The sequence below is a fragment of the Montipora foliosa genome, chromosome 12 (genome assembly GCF_036669935.1).
Source record: "Montipora foliosa isolate CH-2021 chromosome 12, ASM3666993v2, whole genome shotgun sequence".
Taxonomy (NCBI): domain Eukaryota; kingdom Metazoa; phylum Cnidaria; class Anthozoa; order Scleractinia; family Acroporidae; genus Montipora; species Montipora foliosa.
The window spans coordinates 35,158,642-35,178,922 of NC_090880.1; the positions used below are offsets into that span (position 1 = coordinate 35,158,642).

The 20,281-nt window shown below is 40.7% G+C and overlaps 1 protein-coding gene across 1 annotated transcript; it reads right to left on the bottom strand.

Moving 5' to 3' along the window:
- Positions 1 to 1,125: 1,125 nt before the first annotated feature.
- LOC137979669 (endoribonuclease Dicer-like) lies at positions 1,126 to 19,112 on the bottom strand. Its single transcript, XM_068826981.1, has 13 exons — positions 18,793 to 19,112; positions 16,734 to 18,205; positions 16,217 to 16,371; positions 14,788 to 14,929; positions 13,334 to 13,479; positions 12,465 to 12,576; positions 11,770 to 11,949; positions 10,980 to 11,507; positions 7,760 to 8,933; positions 6,287 to 7,422; positions 5,251 to 5,428; positions 3,477 to 3,552; positions 1,126 to 2,498 (listed from the first exon to the last, which is right to left on the bottom strand). The coding sequence occupies exons 1-13, from the start codon at positions 19,004 to 19,006 to the stop codon at positions 2,354 to 2,356; spliced, it is 5,658 nt and encodes a 1,885-aa protein (XP_068683082.1). The 5' UTR covers positions 19,007 to 19,112; the 3' UTR covers positions 1,126 to 2,353.
- Between the last annotated feature and the right edge of the window lie 1,169 nt (positions 19,113 to 20,281).

Consider the following 20,281-nt stretch of genomic DNA (forward strand, 5'->3'; position numbering starts at 1 on the left):
AAGAAGGCTACCTGGCGGTATTGTTGGCGAGAGGCAAATTAAGGCTACCATGAATTGTTGGCCTAAAAATTAGGCCTTTCCCTTGGTTTAGAAAATCAGGTTTCATGAAATGATAAATTTATCACTCCCTGTTTTCTTTCAGGGAGCTGAATTTGAAAAAAGAGAGCTTGTAATAACAATCGCAAAAATATTGCCCCAACATGGGACATGAAGTGCACTTTACAAAAGACAAATGACAACGAACTGCATTCGCTGGAAATGAAAGATGGCTGGATATTGGCAAAGTTCTTTTTTTTCCGCGTTTATGTCGAGGTCCATAAACACGGAAAAAATAACGAGGCCAAAATCCATCCATCTTGACCGAACAAGCTTGGTCAAAAAAGTATTTATTATATGGGATAAAACACCAAAAAATGACCTTTGACCTTGCGGGACCAAGCGAGAAATCCTGAACGGGCAAGAGAGCTCCATCTTGCCCACTCGGGTAGCCAATCACAGTGCAGGATTTGGTTCACCTTGCCCGCTCACGGAGCTAGTCATAATAACATCTCTTACTTTAGTACCATAACACTTCCAAAGGGTAGGCCGCGGTACAGATGACAGTTATGTAGAGACATGACATGCAGAAAAGATGAATAGCCGATATTCGTATTCTCAGTATTGGACTGGAACTAGCTTGCAATGGAGGCTAATCCGGGGAAATCTTTTCAAATGCAAATGCTTTTTAACATATTCCCCCGCATTAGCCTCCATTGCAAGCTACAAAAAGTTGCAAAAATATTGGAGACACTTCACCTTCTTGAGGCGTAATTAATTTCCCTATTATCTCTCACACTGCAGCGCCCCTCCCCCACTTATCAGTGTTGCTAGCAAGACAAAAAAATGTTGGGAACTTAAGCAGTCAACATTGAAAGGGGGAGGGGGGAGAGGAAGTGGGAAAGGTTTAAATTCTAGATACGGCGGGCATTGGAAGCTAGAAAAGGTGTTTTTTAATGAAAGTGTCTCAACAATTTTGCAACTTGTTGTAGTTCCAGTCCAATACTGAGAATACGAATATGGTCCATTTACCAACACACAACTCTACCGGTAAAAAAAATCGTCACGCAAAGTAAAACTTCATGAAGTTGGCAGCAAGTTAAACTGCATTATGTCAATATTTAAATAATTGTCAAAATACTTTTAAAATGACATTTGTAATCAATAGCTGAACAAATCAATAAATACATTCAATAATTGTTATTTACAAGGATAAAAATGATAGAAAAATGATATTGAACTACACTTTTAATCGGTACACTTTTCTCTTAATATTCTGTTATTTTGGGACATTCATTTCTTCAGTTCACAAACTTAAAAGATTCAAATGAAATAAATAGCTGAACAATGAAATAAATAAATATATATATAATAAAAGTTATATGTAAATATATATCTATAAATTCTTATCTACAAGGATAAAAATGATAACTGTTTTAACAGGTACAATCTTCTCCTTCTCTTAAGGACATTAATTTTTTTCAGTTTACTAGGAAATGCTAGCGGCACTTAATTTAGGAGAGAAAAATAAGATAGTGCTAACGTTCTCCATAACACTTAAAACTTGGTTATTTCACGTTGTTGCTTTGCTGAAGACGGCAAAGAAATGGACAAAAATGAAAAACGCACGTGCAGGGCGTGCAAAGCTATTGTTTTTGCCCACTGAATATGCAAATTTGCGACGTTCTCGTTGCCGTCGCCGTTGCTAAAGCTCCCTTTAAACTCCCTACCGCAGAGTAATGACTCCTACGGCTCGAATTCCCCCGCGTGTTAACGCTACGGGCTGTCAAGAACTTCTCGTTCGCGAGTTCACAAGCCCAGTGTGTTCGTTCTTGCCTAACTATTCAAGGGCACCCAACGAGCGAATTAAGCCAAAAGCCTTTGAGGAAGAGTTCTAGGCTTCTTGTAATATTTAAACACTGTCTAAAGAGATGTCACCTGGAAGAATTTGATCTGTTCGGATATCGTAGCTAAAAATTAAAGTGTCCGAAAATTTTAGGGGACGATATCTTCATTTCAGAAATTGCTAGCTGGACGTTACCCTCTAAAAACTTCCCAGCGAATCATTTGCTCATCCGAAACTGAAAGATGACCTTACCTTTTTAAGTGCAAAAAAATTGCATAAATATCCCTTCCGAAAACGTAAGAGACTACTTTTCCCATGTTGCAAATCTTTTAGGTGATGTTTTAGTAAAGAAATCTATAGCTTTTTGGGAATGTAGAACCGAGATTCTTAGAACAGTTTGATTCTCCCGAACACACATTTCTCCGAAGATTATCGTTGGGTGCCCGTGACTATTCTATTCTTTTAAGAGTTTTATCTTTTTCGCAAAGCAGCAAGGGCTTTTTGAGCGGCAGTCGACTTTGCGATTTGAAAATTTCTACCGATCCCTATAAAAGTTCCGAAACCTGCTACAGTCAGGGAGCTTCTAAAAGTACCATCCACCATTCTCTCAACAGGCCTGCAAAATAAGAGTAAAAGACGGAAGTAGGTGCAATAAATGAGATGGTAACCGTTGACCCAATTAAAAATGAAGGAACTTTTTCTCCGTTGTCGACTTCTCTGTCGAGCCAGAGACCTTCCGATGACAAGTTCCTATGCTATTAAACTTAGTAAAGACGATTTCCCAACCTCGTTCCCAGGGTCTCTCTTCTCTGCCTCCTTTGTCGTCAGAGAAGAGAGGCCCTGGGGAGGAAGTTGACAATTTCCCAGATATACTGCCAGGACCGAAATTCTTGAAATACCACCTCCTTCACTACAACTGCAACAAAGCAACCCTTTCGACATTTTCACTCGTAAAAGAATAGCACGCCAATGAATAGTGTCCCCGAAATGAAATACATCTCCTTAAAAAGACAGCCTGGTCGGCTTAATACTTACGGGAAGGTGGAATAATCAGAATCGCGATTTTAGAAAACAAAGAGGCTATTCGTACTGGACCCGTACACCAACCTATTCATACGAGTTCAATAACACTCGCAAAGTCTTACCTCGTCTTTAATTCAATTACATACAGTTCAGCTATCAAACAACGGCATTGATGCCTGTTTAATTTCCCGAAATACCTCCTTCGTTTAATGCCACCGACAATCTGACCTGCTTTGTGTTTCTCGCATTTAAGTCTAAGCACCCATTTCAAATAGCGCTGATAAACAGAATTTTAGTCTAAGCAGCCATTTTAAAACGGTTAGCTTTCAATAACTGCGTGGCTATGTCATTCAAGGTTAGGGTTAGAACCTGTAACAATCATTCTAAGAAGATTCCCGTATGAATAGCAAATATAGGTCGGTGTACGGGTCCCGTACGAATAGCTAATGCGTTTAAAAAAACACCAGCATTAATGCAACAAGAAAGGGTTCACCAAACTGTTCATAAAGAAAAGCACAAACAGGAGGTTAGCTCTAAAATTCTTTTGTCAACATGCAAACATTTAACATACGCAAACTTTGACGCGTTAGGTTTCATCTCCAGAAGTTTCCTGGTGGCCGACATGGGAGGATTGGCAGAGTGGTAATCTACACATTAAAAAAACAAAACAAAAGGTAAGTTCAGAGATATTCTTGTCTAGCCTTAATTGAAGTGGTGAAGCTTTCTTGTTTCCACACAACGAACAAATTTAAGATAACGTTGCATGACAAGAAACGCCTTCGTTTGTCTAAATACAGATGAAACATTGGCTCCACACATATTGTAAGCCTTGGAAAATTTCCGGCGGGGCTTTCCAGAAAAGCAAACCACCTCTATGAACTTGACAACGTTTAGATATGGCGCGATGTTACGTGACACACCATGACATGATATTTCATCCAGAAGAAAATTACGGGCTCCGTGAGCAAGCTCAGTCACGCAAGTAGAAACCAAGTCTTATTAAAGGTAAGTAACGCAACCCTAATCCCCAATCCCTAATCGCCAACGTGGTATTTGAATTCCGACCATCTGCATGCTAATACAGAGCACTGACCAATGGCCCATGTCGTGAAGGGACTTGTGCGGATCGCTTTGTGACAAAAAGTTGTGTGACCCCTTGTCCACAGATTTCGAGATAACGATTTATGTTCTACTCATAGAGAGAAGAAACATGCTCTTCTCGGCCCTGTTACGAAGGCTACTCAGCTTGTTGAATCGTGCGATTGGGGTTTCGAAGCCACAATATTTGCTTGAAAATAGAAGTCAACTTTAATTTTCATGACGAGATGGTCAATTCTCTTAACCGTTGTCTTTAGAGAGAGAGCCTCTAGATTATACTCGTCAACGGGGAAACCCTTTACGCTTTCACTCCCCAGAGTGACTGCTATAAATTTTCTCCACACAAGCTCAATACATTCTCAAGCAGAGTGGTGAATGAAAATAAAGAAGTTTATCACCTGGGGTTTTGTCTGGATATATCAGGGAGCTTAAGCACGCGCGTTTTTGGGACGCGGACGGCAACTGGATGAGAACATTTCGCGTGCCAGGACAGAGGTGTCTCCCAGATTTTTATGCTAATCATCTCTAATGGAGAAAAGATACTTAGCAATATAAATGTGGTTGTGTGAAGACAAGTTAAACGTGAAAACAGCTCACTTCCGGTTGCCGTCCGCGTCTCAAAAACGCCCGTGCTTAAAGGGCCACCGACAACCACAAGTCTTTGCGAGCGTGCAAGCTATCGGCGCCATTTTCTGTAATACAGAAACTAGTATTTCTTGAAAAGTCAAATTCCATCGCCTCACATCGTCGTGTTTTGGATGCCCAGTAGCTTCAAACTTTGTTAATATTTTCCTTAATGTTTAAATATTGTATTTTTGGCGTTATTTGGGTGTTGTGTTCGTGTTAAAAGCGAAATGAAAACTGTGAAGAAAGGTCGTCCGCCGAGGAAGGAAAAGCGTCATGTTATTTGGCTCACTACTTCAACCTTAAGATTATGGAACGAAAAGAGGAAGGCGTTTGGATTAAAAAACAAATCGTACAGCGAATTCGCAGAAGTTCTTCTTCACGGGATGTTTCTGAAGCGAACCGGCCGATTCGATTGCCCGGATAATAACAACAACAAAGGCGCGCAAAGGACACTGGTTGTCGGTGGCCCTTTAAGCTCCCTGATATCATCAAATTTCCATAACTGTCGTAAAACGTAATGTATGGCAATCAGTAAGTAGAATTAATATTCGGATCTTGGGAGCGAACGGGTTTACACAACGAGATCAATAACTTGAAGGAGACTTCGGTCGTTCACTCACCAATAGAAGGCTTTAGTATTGGCAGATAAATCTCCCACACCTTACTGAGATCCTGGCCACAATCCACATATAGTGCTCCAGCAACTGCTTCGAACAAGTCACCAAGTACCTTGGGTACCTCCACTTCAACAAACTCCTCGCTGTCTTCATTTGCAAGAACAATAACACTGGAACAAATCTGCGCGCAAACAATATAAAAATTTGTGTTTGCACTGATAGCGCCACGCGCCTACTGAAGGCTGAGGGATTTGGTGGTTAAACGTCTACTTCCCATCTGATAGAATACAGTACTAGGAACACAGCGTAAAGTTTCAACTAGGAAAGAAAACTCAAGAATACGAATTTAAGGCCACGGAAGCAAGTACACAACGCACATGGCTATTTATGTGGCCCAGGGTGTGTCTGTCTTTCAGTTCTGAGCATGCTCAGTTACCACGCCTTTGTATAAAAGCGAGGCTGGAGTTTAGCTTGCTTTGATACAAACCTCACAGCTTTTCTTATGTAAATAGAAACTCGTTAGCATTACAACATGATTTACCAAGTGAAGCTATGATCCTCGTAGTTATGAACGCAAATTTAGCTATTTGAGAGAAGCCTGAAACATTCAGGACTTCAACGATAAAATTGCGTTCATAACTGCGAGGATCATAGCTTCACTTGATTTCATATCTGCAGTTCAATATATGATTCACTTCATACATCAATTCATTCGTTGAACATGATTTACATATGAAAAGCAATGAGGTTCGTATCAACGCAAGGTCCACTCCAGCCTCGCTTTTATTCAAAGGCCTGGTAACTGAGCATGCACAGAACTGTAAAATCGTCTATTACTTTTCATAGTGTCTCATTGACCGAATGCAAAAATGGCCGCCAACAAGTTATTCTTTTGTCTTTATGTTAATTAGCCTAACTAGCCTCGTTCACACGCGCAAAATTGAAAGAATTTGGGCTGTAAAACGAGACTAGTTAGGCTAATTAACACACAGACCAAAGAGCAATTTGTTGGCGGCCATTTTTGCATTCGGTCAATTACCTCGTTGTTGCTTGTCTGGCGTTGTGTTATCAACTTCTCCTCGAACTTCTCAATAAACTTGTTCACGATTTTAAAAAGCTGAGGTGAAAGCGATCGCAGGTGTTTGGCGAATCCCAACTTCACAGCCAAAGCTGCAAAGCTGAAGTTATTCACCACAGCCGAGCGCAGGTCCGTCAGATCCCCAGGGGACTTATGTCTCTGGTGTATATACAAATATCGCGTCACTAGGAAGTCCAAGAGCGCGTCTCCTAAGAATTCCAGTTGTTCGTAGCTGCTGCGGACAGCGTTGTAGTCCCGAGGCAGGGACGTATGCGTAAAAGCTTGCTCAAGGAGTAAACGATTGTGAAACTTGTATCTCAGAACCTCTTCAATTGCCTTAAATTCGGCAGATGATGATTCCTCACTTGGGAGGAAAGCGCTGTTAGAGTGTAAAGAGTAAAGTGCTGTTTTTTCTTGAAACAAGGAATCGTCTGACACGTGAAAACTCGGTTGGGAATTTGATGCGATCTCATGAGGAGTCGACAATGAGTTTGTCCACAGTGTTCTCTTTTCAAGAAGGGGATCATGCATCTTATCTGGTAAGGCTTGGTTCTTTCTTCTGCCACTTGCGTCGGGCGCACCCTTCCCGGAACAGTTCAGGGCTTTCTCCAGAGGCGCAATCTGAAGAATTTCACAAGTCCACTGAGATAGTGACTCGTCAGATGTCTGGAACACACTGCAAGGTCGTTTTGACACCTCCTGTCTGCTCGCTGTTGAATCAAAGTCTTTGTCTTTCACAGTGGAAGTGCATTGCACGTTACAACTCTGGAGGGCACTGCAAGGTCGTTCTGACATCTCTTGCGTTCCCGCTGTTGAATAAAACTCTTTACCTTCCTCAGTGGATGAGTCTTCAACGAATGATGAGCTGTGCCTCTGTACATCTCGACCATCTTCTTGCTTGTTTGGGTCAATGCCTAACCACTGAAGAAAGCTCCAGGCTCCTTCAGTGCCCATAGTCAGCAGGTACGCACCAACCAGTGCCTCAAGGGCATCAGCAACCGCCTTATCGGAGCAACGCTGATGAAGGATTGGGCTCAGTTGTATACTAGAAGAGTGATCTTCCACACCGATGGAGGCTTCAGGGTTGTCAGTTTCTCCTGAAAGAGACAATTATTGCCAACAACTTAATTTTTTCAAACTTTCGCCTTACGCAAGTAAAAACCTGTAGAAACAGTTGTTTTGGTTTGCCCGTTCAATGTGATAAATCAACCTCGTTCCCATAGTCTCCATTGGCGTAGAGACCCTGGGAACGAGATTGTGCATGTGATAAACTTACTGTGGTATGAAAGGGCAAGCTTTCCTCTGGCAAGGAGACACTTGTGAAGGTTACTGAAATCAATTGATTTCCGGGCAATATAGACCTCTTTCATAATGGTGGCCAAATTAAATATTCTTCTGTTTTAATACTAAAAGGCCACAAACCTAACCACATACCTAAAACACCTTCCTGGGCAAAGATGCACTCATCTTCTTCTTCTTCTTCGTCCTCGATGTTTTGGGAGCTCTCAACTGGCATCAGTAACAACTCGCTTTCATTAACTCCTTCAGTATCGTCGTTGTCCTCATAGTAAAAACCGGGTGGAAGCCAGTTGACAAAAAGGTCGAACATATGGGGAAACATGTACGAAGGCAAGCCTCGCCTTCGTGCCAGATAGAACAGCTGCCTATTGCTCACTTTAAGTCCCCGGATGAAGGACAGCTTGCCCTCGTTTTCGTGTGGCTGCTGGAAGAAAACTGAGCAAGAGATGGCGTATTTTATGAATGAATCGCCGAGCATTTCGAGCCTCTCGAGAGAAAAGACGTCGCCGGCTGAGCCTGGAGTCAACGCGCGGAGGATCAAGGTTGATGAAGGGCCGCAAGTTTGGTACAAACGAGAAAGACGAGAATCCGTCCAAATATTGATGTTGGAGGACTCACCTATCTCCTTATCCACACTCGTATCATGTTTTGCGGGGTCTGACCAATTAAAGTCTTCAAAGTCCACTTTAACCTCACTTGCTGCTGAAGGACTTGGTTTTTTGTTCCTTGGCGTCAATTCCGCAGCCGTTTGCTGCACTTCCTCCACTTCTTCAAAAACTCTCCGTTGCACGATCATTTCTTTTATCAGCTGCGTGGAGTGCCGGGCATTGCGCTTGTCTTCTTCAATACCAGACGCTGGCTGAAAACAGAGATTCACGGTTTTGTCCGAATCCACAACAGAAGGATCTCTTTTCTTTGAATCTTCCAGAAACGAATTACTTTGACTCAACATATTCTCACCCATAGTCTCGCTCAACGTCACCAGCGGCAGAGGCACCTCATTCGGCCAATCAACAGCCCCCCTGCCGAGGCCCCTAGCAACAAGGGACCTAAACTCCTCAGCAACCAGGAGGGACTCCATGCGATAGAGCACCGATGGCAGAAGAAACAGCCATCGCCACAAATACGCGGGCAATGGATGAATGGAGCATAATTCGGGGACCACATACAGCTGGGCTTTCTGTGAGCGCCTGGAATCTTTCCAAGGAAAAGAAAGCTCATGTCCTTTGATGCTCTGGTAACGAGGAAGAAGGAAATTCAATCGCGACGAGATGTGATCAACATCTAACAAAGGTTGATCCAAAGTCACCTGAAAGGTCGAAAAGCAATGATAAGATGATAGAGCTCTTTCTTTTTTAGCAAACCATGCTGGCCGGCAAGACCCGTTTACAAATAAAACGTCAAAAATTAAACATTTTCAGAGTGAAATATTTGAACAGTAAGTCCGTTACGATGCAAGACTTACTGTATGAACATTTTCTCTATACACCAAATGCAAAAGTGGCCGGCAAAAAAAATTCCTTTTATCTTTGGGCTAAACCCGCCGTTACACGTTGAAACTTTTAGTTGAAACTTATCTACAAGGACGCTACAAAAAGAGGTTTCAACAGGCGTTGAGCCGTGTAACATAAAAGGTCGAAACTCGTTCGGGAGTGTTGAAACTGGTCTCGAAATGTTGTTTCTGGTCTTGGGCCTTAGCTGGTTTCTGATTGGCTTATGCAGCGTAGTGTAAAAGAAGTGAACGAGATTAGTCGGGCTAATCACAAAGATAGATAAACAATTTTATTGTCGGGCGATGTTTGCATTCTCTCTCTATTCTGAACGGCTCAGACAAATCCAGTTTTTACGCGGCAGGGTGAAGTAAAAGGCTGGAAAAAGAAATTATAGACAGAATTGATAGGTTAATAAACAAAGGAACTCACAGACAGCCCATCATTATCAACATCTTCGTCACGCAAAATCTGAATACAAGTAAGAGTTGCCAGCAAAAGTAATGGCTGGTCGTACCAGTAATTCACGTCTCTTGCTCCTGCATAATTTTAACCAGCCATCCAGAAATTTTCTTGAGCGGTTTTCAATTGAGAGTCGTAAAACAAATACCAAGTAATTACTTCGACCAATCATAGCAGGCGCAAACAGCACAATGAACCAATCCAAATTAGTAGCAATTCCGTGTAACTTGCTCAAAGCGCGGGAAAAATCGCGCGTGGAAGTTGCGATTGGTTTTGGTTTTCCGTCTCATTTGTTGATAAACTGGCGCGAGATTTTTAAACCAATCACTAATCGTAGAAATTGCAATCGCGTAATTACTTTCGACAGTCATTTGTAACCTGCTCTAATTAACAATTAGACCCGTGGCCCTTGAGGGCGAAGGGTCTAATTGATTTAGTATCACCCAACTAGTCGGAGAGAAAAGGCAATAATAAAGTTAGCAAATGCAAGTTAAAGAGATATTTATTTGGGAATAAAACGAAAGAAAGCGCCACGCTTTTCGCTACTAGAGGACTATTACTAATAGTCCTCTAGTAGCGTAGCCAATCAAAATGCAGGATTTGCATAAGTCCACTAGTTGGGTGATACTAATTAATGTTCTTACTAATAGCAAACAATCAAATAATTTTATCGAACATTTTGAGAAAGTAAAACAAAGTATTTTAAAGAAGATTATTCTCGAGTTCCCATAGCTAGAAAAAGAGGCAAAACATTTCAACTGTAATTTAATGGTAACTCCACTCTTTCTTAAGAATAACATAAAACCGGAGGTTGAAATGTTTGAAAAAAATGAGGTAGAAAAAATGAGGTTGAAAATCGCTCATCTTAACATTTCAATTTTCCGGGTACCACCATCTTAAATAATGGTGACGTGTTACGGTTGCCCGATATTCTTCTAACAAAAGAGCTTATCATAACAATGTGGCACGATTGAAACGTCATAATAGGCATTTTCGATATATTAAATATTCAGCTTGAAAGTGAGGCAGTGAGGACAAAGACAATAGAAACACGTGGGAATTAATGTGAAAAATATTTACATATCATCCACTTTCCTTTGTCTTTGTCCTCACTGACTCACTATCAAGCTGAATTTTAATATATCGAAAAAGGCCTATTGTACAAGTTGGCGACGCCTGGGAAATCTAAAAACAAGAATAAGCGATTATCAAACTTATATATTTGGTATACAAACTTAAAAGACAAGTTTTAGACAACTTTGACGGCATTACTTCGAGTGGTTTAAAGTTATTTAAGCGTTGGAGTAGAGGTTCCTTTTACTGTAGTAAAGTAAAAACTTAAAATCGTCCCACAGTGTTCCGGTTGGCTACGGAATGCAACTCGCCACTATTACAATTTTTACCTGAATTCCATATCTTTTCTGATAATATTCAGCAAATGTGGCAGCAGCATCTTGGTTTGGGAATGGATCCACCGGGCTACGGTCATAACAAATGTCAGCCACGTAATAGCGAAGGCGCTTGTCGTTGTAAACAGCCGTAACTACGGCATCTGCGAATTTCTCCATGTCTTGGATACCAGCAGGGGCTGGGTCTGCTGGACTGTCGAAGCTGCCAAGAGCTTTCTCGATGGATTGCATAAAATCAAAAGCGATTTCTTTCGCGTCAAGTCCATCTGCACGAGACGAGCACCCGTCTTCAGAATTCTTTAAAAGCACAACATAGTACCCAGACGTGGCTACGCTGGGATCAAATTTCGGAAACGTCTTTGTTGAGGTGTTTCCTGGTTTTGCAATTTCCTTGAAGATGAACCCAGTAAACCTCTGAATGAGCGCGAGTTGATCTAAGCTTGGGACAAACGGATTTCTTCTGCATTCAGTGATAGTCGCGGTTACTTCTCCCGCTCTGTCAAATATCACCATCCCTGGAATCTGAGACGAAAAAACTACTAATGATGAAGATACCAAATTATACTCTACCATTTTACTGACCAATTCTTTCAATGGTTTTCGACTTAGTCTTACATCGTAAAAACAATACTTATAAGCGGGCCTTTTTAGAGATGTAACCGACATTTCATCAAGCAATCACAACTTGCGAAAGATACGTGTCGCGCTGTAACCAAGTGTGGCAAAAGGCACTTATGTCACAAGTGGTTTTTCGAAGAGTACCAATAGGTGTACTTTTTCAAACCTTAGGTAAAGTTCTCCTGCAGAGAATTCCAAGACTGTAACAATCGCCTGAAGGATGGCCTTTACTTCGCGATCTGGCAGCCCTTTCAAAGGTCAAAGGTTTGGTCAATTCCATGGTGATGGAATATAAAAAACTTGGCCCGTCACGAACTGGCAAATTATCCTCTAAGATGGCGGGAAACTACAAAAGCAATGATAAACGATATATGTTAGTCACGTGCACCTATTTCTTTGCTTTGTCAACATCGATTGTGAGACGCTACTCGGAAGATTTGATCCTTGTCAATGTCTTGTTTATCAAGAGTGCAAGGAGGAATGTGTCCACTTTATAGTGACAGAGATGGAAAATGTTACCGGTAATAAAATGAAGAAATGTATCTTTTTATCGATGGTGACTCGGGAATGCTCGGAAAAAAATCCGAGTGCTTCTTTGCGGGAGTCGAACTTACGACCGTCCAATTACTAGTTCGGATACATGGGGTCAAATTAGGAGTCGGAAGGCCGATGTTAAACTCCTGAAAGAAGCACTCGGCTAGCAGAGCCTTTTTTAACTCGACGAGAAAGAAAGGACTCTGCAGAAATCGTGTATTCAGTATACGCAAGCCGTTGCTTGGAGACCGTTTCAGTCATTAGCTTCTGTGACGGCTGCTAATTGATAAAAAGCTCAAATGGCTGCTGACCTCAACCAGATAGTACCTTTCTGATGTAAACTCTGTTTCTCTTCACTGATCCATCTATCCCCATGCCACAGTCCACTACTTCCCAATTGCATTTTTCATTCTCTGCTGTTAGGCGAAACACTTGAAACCTAGAGGAACCACCACAGATGTTGGACAAAATGACTTTCATCACGCACTTTGGTTTGATCAATATCATTTCTTGAGTACTCCTGTAAGTAGGAGGCCCAAGATGGTAATGAGGAATATCACACAGTATTTTAAGTTCAGGTCAGGTCAGATTCTTAAAGAAGCCAATGAAAGGCACATAAAGGTCAAGCTTGCCCTCCTTGAATTTTTGTTTAACACCTCCTTTGGAAGCAAATTACTGGTACCCATCTTAGATTTTTACTGACACTGAAAAGCCAGATGCCCAGATTTTCAGCGTTTGAATATTTGCCAGTTTCCATTTGTTGGTATGTACAGAGAGAGCCTGCGGACCCGTAGTAAGAACTACTTTAAATTTTCACAATCCCCTTCTACCTCAAAATTAATGTTATGAGAACCCTGTGTGATTTGAGAAAAAAGGTAATTTAAGGTAAAGTCTCTGCTTACGAGCCAGAAGGCCCATCAGGCTGGCACTTATCTCCAGTTACTGTAGCATGAAGCGACTAGGAATATTTTTACTCCCCCCCGGATGGGATGCTAGTCCATCGCAGGGTTACCCCCAACATTAAATTTGCTGGTACCCATTTATACACCTGGGTGGAGAGAGGCACCGTGAGAGTAAAGTGTCTTGCCCAAGAACACAACACAATGTCCCCGGCCAGGACCCAAACCCGAACCACTCAATCCAGAGTCAAGCACTCTAACCATGAGGCCACCGCGCCTGATTTGAGAAACACATACCTGGATATTGGTTGAAGATCATCATCAAGCTCCCCTGCCTTGTGAAGCTGTCGACAGGTCTCCATTGCAACAAGCATCTCTGATTTGATTGTGGCCTTCCGTAGAGTCTCTTTGTTCATGTCATTTCTACTATATGTTGAAGTCACCTAAATAATAAAATCAACAAAAAATTGTACAGAATGAATCAATGATACCTTCCATTCCTACTTCAGCTGACTTAAAGGAAAAGCAGTACAGGACAGGAAAAAAAAATCTCCCAGCTCTTGATGGAAACTGGGTCAGGATGTCAAACCAATAATTATTATTAACTGATCACTGACAGGTGAATTCTTGTAACTACACTGATATAAATGAATATGGATAGTTACTTAACCTAGCAAGTTTCAGCAGTTCAGTGTAGGTTAATGTTGAAGACATGATGTAACCCATAAAAACCCTAAAAAATTCAGGACTTCAACAGGGTTTGAATCCATGACCTCACAATGCCGGTGCAAGACTCTAATCAACTGAGATATGAAGCCACTGAGTTGGGAGCTGGTCATTTCTAGGTTCAAATGTTCCCGTGATAAATGAATCAACGAACGAAATGATACATGAAATATATCAAAGTTTTTGACTGCTTAACCCATTGACACCTCAAATGCTCTCAACTAAAATCGACTGGTGTTAGACAGAGTAAACTTTGTTAAGTCTCACTCTTAGCGGTCAATGCGTTAAACAAATTTCTTATCAGACATGACACTTAAGTTTACTGCATTGAAGTGCCTATGAAGAAAAATTCACTGATGCTTATTAATAAAAATTGGAAGAATGGTGCTTGCATGCACTTTTCAAACATCTTCGTACATGTAATTATTTGCTTCAGAGATATTGATTGCAGTTTTCATGTTTACCAAAGGAGGAAAGAGATGATGTCATTAGTGGTTCCAATAAAATAAAAAACAGAAAAAATCAAGGGATGGCGCAGCGGTGAGGGCACTCGCCTCCCACCAATGTGGCTCAGGTTCGATTCCCAGACTTGACGTCATATGTGGGTTGAGTTTGTTGGTTCTCTACTCTGCACCGAGAGGTTTTCTCCGGGTACTCCGGTTCCCCCCTCCCCAAAAACCAACATTTGCCTTGATTTACTTTCATTGTTCATTTCAGTTTACAGTGTCCCCAATTAGTGCTCCAGCGCTAGAACGACTAGACACTTAAATAAAGTTCCTTTCCTTTCCTTTTCTAGAAAAAAAAATATTTCAATGGCTTTTGGAGTAATTTCTTGCTTTGCTTGGATCCACTGCTGATTGCATCAATGCTTCTGTATTTCGAAAACTACTTATGATACAAATATGATTCAAATGGCAAACATCGTTTTTTTAATACTCTGAGAGGTCTTTCAAATAAAAAAAATTCAATGTTCAATGTACATGCAGGATGGTACAAAAGTCATCATTATTAAACTTTATCATCACCTGTATAGGCCAGTAAACAGGAGAGTTTCGAGGCAAGTAAAGAGTAGAAACAAACTGAACTTTACTGTTAGACCATATTTCCTGTGTTCGGCAATAAGGAACAGGTGCACCAACTCCACTGCTTGGAAACTTAGAACAATAACTGGCAGAAAGATAAATGTAAAGTTAAAACAGCAGTCAGAATAATATCCAGGGTAGGAAAGGGATATCAATATTATATTGGCATGAAAAAACCATTAATATTGACTTTCACAAAAAAGTGAGCCAACTTCTATCTTCTGCCACAATGTAATTAATAATTATTTCATCTCCTTCTGTGTTTTGAAATATCTATTAAGTCTCATTCTTAGGAATCAATGCGTTAAAGAGAGCAGGGCCCGGTTGTTTGAAAGCCGATTAATCTAATCCAGGATTAGCATAAACTTTTGCTACATGTTTTCAACTTTTTGTTGAAAGTTTATTCGCTTATTTTTGGTTTACAAGATTGACTCCTTCTAATGTAAAGTTTTGCCGAATGTCAGCGTTCAAGAGCATTTGGGAGTAGAGAAATATACTCCTTGGTTAATTTTTAATCTGGGATTAGCGTTAATCGGCTTTTGAACAACCGGGCCCAGATGTATAGGTAGGGTTTTTTTTTTTCGAGTGCGTGTAGAGGTAACTTTAATGACTGAGATGCAGGAATCCTGCAGTGAAAATTAACAATAGGTGCAGTTACACAGGGCACTTTTACCGCGGCAGTAAATGACCCTTTTACCATGGGAAACTGCAGACAGTTAGTCCGCGTGACCTACATTCCACAAGGAAAATTTCCCGTAGTAAACTTTCATAGAATGATACAGTACGTCAAAAAGATCGGATGAAGCGCCCATTACATTTAACGTGGTAAGTTGGAAGGGTGTTTTGATGTCCGAGGTACAACAGCCAATCACGATGTTGATGAAGTTGTGATTGAATTTCCCACCAATGAATTCCATGAGATTTCTTTTTACCTCGGTAATCTTCGGAATGTGTGACCGCGAGTTAACACGGTATACTAAATCCCAAGTGTTAGGCAACACAGGATTTATTTACCATGGGAAATGGCATTTACCATGGTGTGTGTAACCACACCTAATAATTCTCTACTCAAATTCACCTTGAGTTTGTAAATGTGATCTACAAGACTACAATTTTTCATAATCATGGTTTGTGTCACATAGAGCTCTTTTATTCAAGGCTGCTGCCTAGGAAAATTTTAAAGGGGCCCTCAGAGATAAACGCTGAGAACTTAGGAGCCCAAGATATGAAGTGAAAGGTGTTGCTGTGAAAAAAAAGGCGTCCAGAGCTATTCTTTGGGAGCCCCAGGCAACCGGGCTCCTGTTAGGCAACAGCCTTGTTCATTTATAAAATAATTATTTAGAAACACATAAACTCTTAGTAAACAGGGTACCTGTTGACAAGTGATATGCTTGACAATAGATCCTTCCCAAACGGTTCATAAGCTTCTGAAGGCTCTTGTTGGAACAGCTTCTGTATTTCATGGCATGATGGCCTACTAGTATTGTAACACTTTTCCAACAAAATATGCTCAATCTCGTGGAAAACCTGGGTGATTAAAAAAGCCAGGAAGTAAGCAATTCTCATCTTAAAGGTTTCCTCACAGAAAAACGATCAAAGAAATACTAGGCAATGTGCATCATTCATATGTACTTTTTATTGCCAGCACATCTTTCCATAAGAATACACTCCTTAATGCATTTCGCAAGAATATGCATAACCCGGCTAACAGGAGCCAATTAGTTGGCCATACATGTAAATTAACCAAGTTCAATGGACTCTAATTTGAGACCGAAAAAGACAAATACAGCCAGACATCAGAACAGAATTTAATCATGGCACAGCACAAGGCAAATACAGCACTCTAACCATCTGACACCCAGTGGCACAAAATGTTTTCTGCACAATACCTTAAATCTCTCCTCCTCCTTGTATTTGTCTTCCTCATTTACCAGAAAAACAACCTTGGCTTCTGAGGATCTTACTTTCTTCTTTACATTGATGTAGCCATTGAAATCTTTAGGCATGCCAAGCCGTATCAAAAGACTGCATCTGCGCACATATATCTCTTCTTCAATTTCAAACGTTGATACAACAATATTGACAGATCCATCCCGAACACACTCCAATACATTATCATCTGTATCAACAGAGAGGGTGCGCTCAATCATTCTCTGTTTAGCCCTGTGGGGATCAACGCAAGCACTTTTAAGGAAACTGTACTTGGGCCTGCTGTTTGATAGTTTATTAATAAGAGAATTCAGTGCCTTTGCTACGATTACACTGGGCACAAGAACAATGCACAACGGATCATCACTATAATTCTTGGCACCATATGTTGATTTGAGTCCTCTCTGGTTTTGCTGTGACGTTGCCAGAGGAACAGGGTCAAATGAAGGACAGTCATGTGACTGTAAGCACGAGGTTGGATTTTCAGCAAGTTTGGGTTGTTGAGAACTTGGTGAATTTACACAAACATCTTTTCTATTGCAGAAACTACTGTCAGCATTATGTATATTCTCTGTATTTTCTTGCTTCAAATGAGTTGACAAGTAAAATAATAGCTTCGTCGTCGCGTCAGGGGAATTATATTCCTCTCCTTGTAATTTATCCTGTGTTGATAACTTGAGAATTAAATTCGCTTGTGTTTGGCAAAATTGTACAGTGAGCAAGTCAAATTTTCTAGAGCATCTTTTTTCAAGCTTTTTTAACTCCTTTAGAACTAAATTAGAAACATAAGCAATTTGCAATGGTCCAAACAAAAGAAGAACCTTACAGCACTCAGTAAAGATATGCTTCATAAACAAAACACATTCTTGAGAAGTTGCGTCAGACCCTGGGATGTCTTTCAGAAACACTAGGGCCCTCTGAAGGACTTCCATAATCTTGTATGTTAATTCACTCTTTTGAGGCTGAGTATAGGTGTAATAAGTAACCTCAACCTCAACCTGTTCTCCATATCTGTTTAAAGCCAGTAAGCCATTAGAAATAGATGCTTTACAATGGAACTCCTCCTCAAGTGAGTTAAGAAATCTCTCCAAATCTTCAGGACAAGCCTGTTGTTGCATCATTTCTGATGAAATGCCAACTATCCTTGGCTTTGACTCACACACACACCCTTCAAGATACCTCAGAAGGATTGCAAATGGATGACCAGGATCACAAGCAAGATGGCATTTATCAAAAACAATCAATTTGACAGAGGTTAAATCCATAATTCCAGCCCGTAAAATCTCTTGAAAAGGCTCTCCTTTCGTGAGGATAATACAACTGGAAATTTGGTCTCTTCCTTTGTTCACAACAGTTGTTTCATCAAAATATGTGTTTACAGATAGCATTCCCTGATGTGAAGTTGCATTCAAAAATTGCTCAACTATTTCATCTAAAAGAAAAAATAAGACAAGCAAATCAAAGCACATTCAAAATTAAATACCTCTTAAAAAGAACTGCAATGTGTGTGGCCCAATTTGTTACCAAATTCCTTTTTTAGAAAGTTGCCATAATTTGTTTGCATTGGTGGAAATATTGTGATTGTCTTCGGGAGATGACAAATCAACTGCCTGAAAATCAGTTTCTTTAAATACAAGGGGGCTGAACATATGATAACAAGTTGATCCAAATCATGAGAAGTCAGCTGCGAAATGCAACTACTTAAATGGACCCCATTTAGGCAGTCAAATGGTATATGCTTAGGGAGTTCAACCAATAGTAAACACATGAAATTCAAATGCCTGGAGATTACCTGGGAGGGGGTGGAGGGGGGGGGGGGGGTGTGTGAAGAGGGTGTTGCAGGTAGTACAACCTGGCAGGTAAATTACATAATGCATGTACGTGTCCTTAATAACCTGGCCAATGAGTAAATGAGAATTTGGAATTATACTGACCTTACCGCTTTTCTACAAAAAGCTGTATTCTCCAACCTCTCCTTTAAATATCACAGCAAATAAGCACCAATGTCCATCCACTTACCTTTTTCGTCGTCCACCAAGAAAACCATTTTCCCAGCTTTCCTGTCTCGTCGCCATGCCTCTTGAAACAACTTACATACTATGAACAGTCGAGACTCATCGCTCGCCAAACAAACTACATTCTCATTTCCAACGTCGAAAGTTTTTTCTATTAGCTCTACTGCTGGATGAGGCCGGCAAAATGACATTTCCTTGAGGTTGCTGCTTCGATCCATAATCAGGTCAGGTACATGTAACTGTTTGTGCGTTGAAGAGGCCTAAAAGCTGAAAGTAATGGGGTAACATCATTGTGATGGACTTTTATTTTGGGAAAACCGCCATCTTCGCCACCATGTTGTGTCGTACTCAGTCTTCAGACGGCCGGAGATCGTGCAGTGCAGCCTGCAGTGTAGGGCCCGGTTTAACGTTAATCCCAGGTTAAAAATTCACCAAGGAGCTTATTTATCTACTCCCAAATGCTGTTCAGTGCTGATATTTGCCAAAACTTTACATTAGAAAAAGCCAATCTCGAAAAACAAAAATACGAAAAAGAAACTTTCACCAAAAAGTTGAAAACATGAAACAAACCTTTAGGCTAGTCCTGGATTAAGTCAATCGGCTTTCGAACAACCGATGCCAGGGTTTTGTACCCAGGTTTCGAAATACATGTGCAGTTGCGCGCAGGCTAGGGTTGTTTGCCATTTACAAGCAGAAACCGGTTGGTACTAGATTTGTTCAAATGGTAAGCAAAAACTCCCGCATGGGAAATTTAGTTGGGATCGGCGTCTACCATTTACAAAATCCGTTCAAGGTTACCGTGAGAGTCTGGAGGGAGGCAAAATCATGGGGGTATGCAAATGTTAAACACGTTGTCCGTTTGGAAATTCCGTTTGGGAATTTTGGACTACCTTTCAAGAAATCCCGTTTTCTCCGGAAAATTTCCGTTTGGAAAGACCAAAATAGGCTTACCATTTACATTCCAACCGAAATTTCCGGATTTTTGTGGTAAATGGTAAACAACCCGTGATGAATTTATTTATTTATTTATTTATTATTTTTTCTTATTAATTTGTATATATGTATTTTACATTTATTAAGCAATAATTTTACCATTTAAATTTGTAATATATCACTATATATAATTTGCAAGTGTTTCTGATTATTGTAATTTATTTAATGGCTTGATGCGAAATGTTGATGTAGATGTAGAAATCTGATTGGGATCGGATCGCGGGCACATAAGTATGGGAAACGGTATGATTGTGATATATGAGCACATAAATTGCACAAGCCGCGAGCGAGTGCAATAGGCCATTTCCGAGTTCATGTCTGCCTCGTCTTCAAAGCGAGTCTAAGTGCGAAGTTTTTGTGATGGTAATTAGTTCTACTTTACATATGAATGAAAACTAATTTTCATAACCAAAACGTCGCACTTAGACTCGCTTTGAAGACGAGGCAGACATGAACTCGGAAATGGCCTATTTGAAAACTTTCAAGAAACATCACGAGTC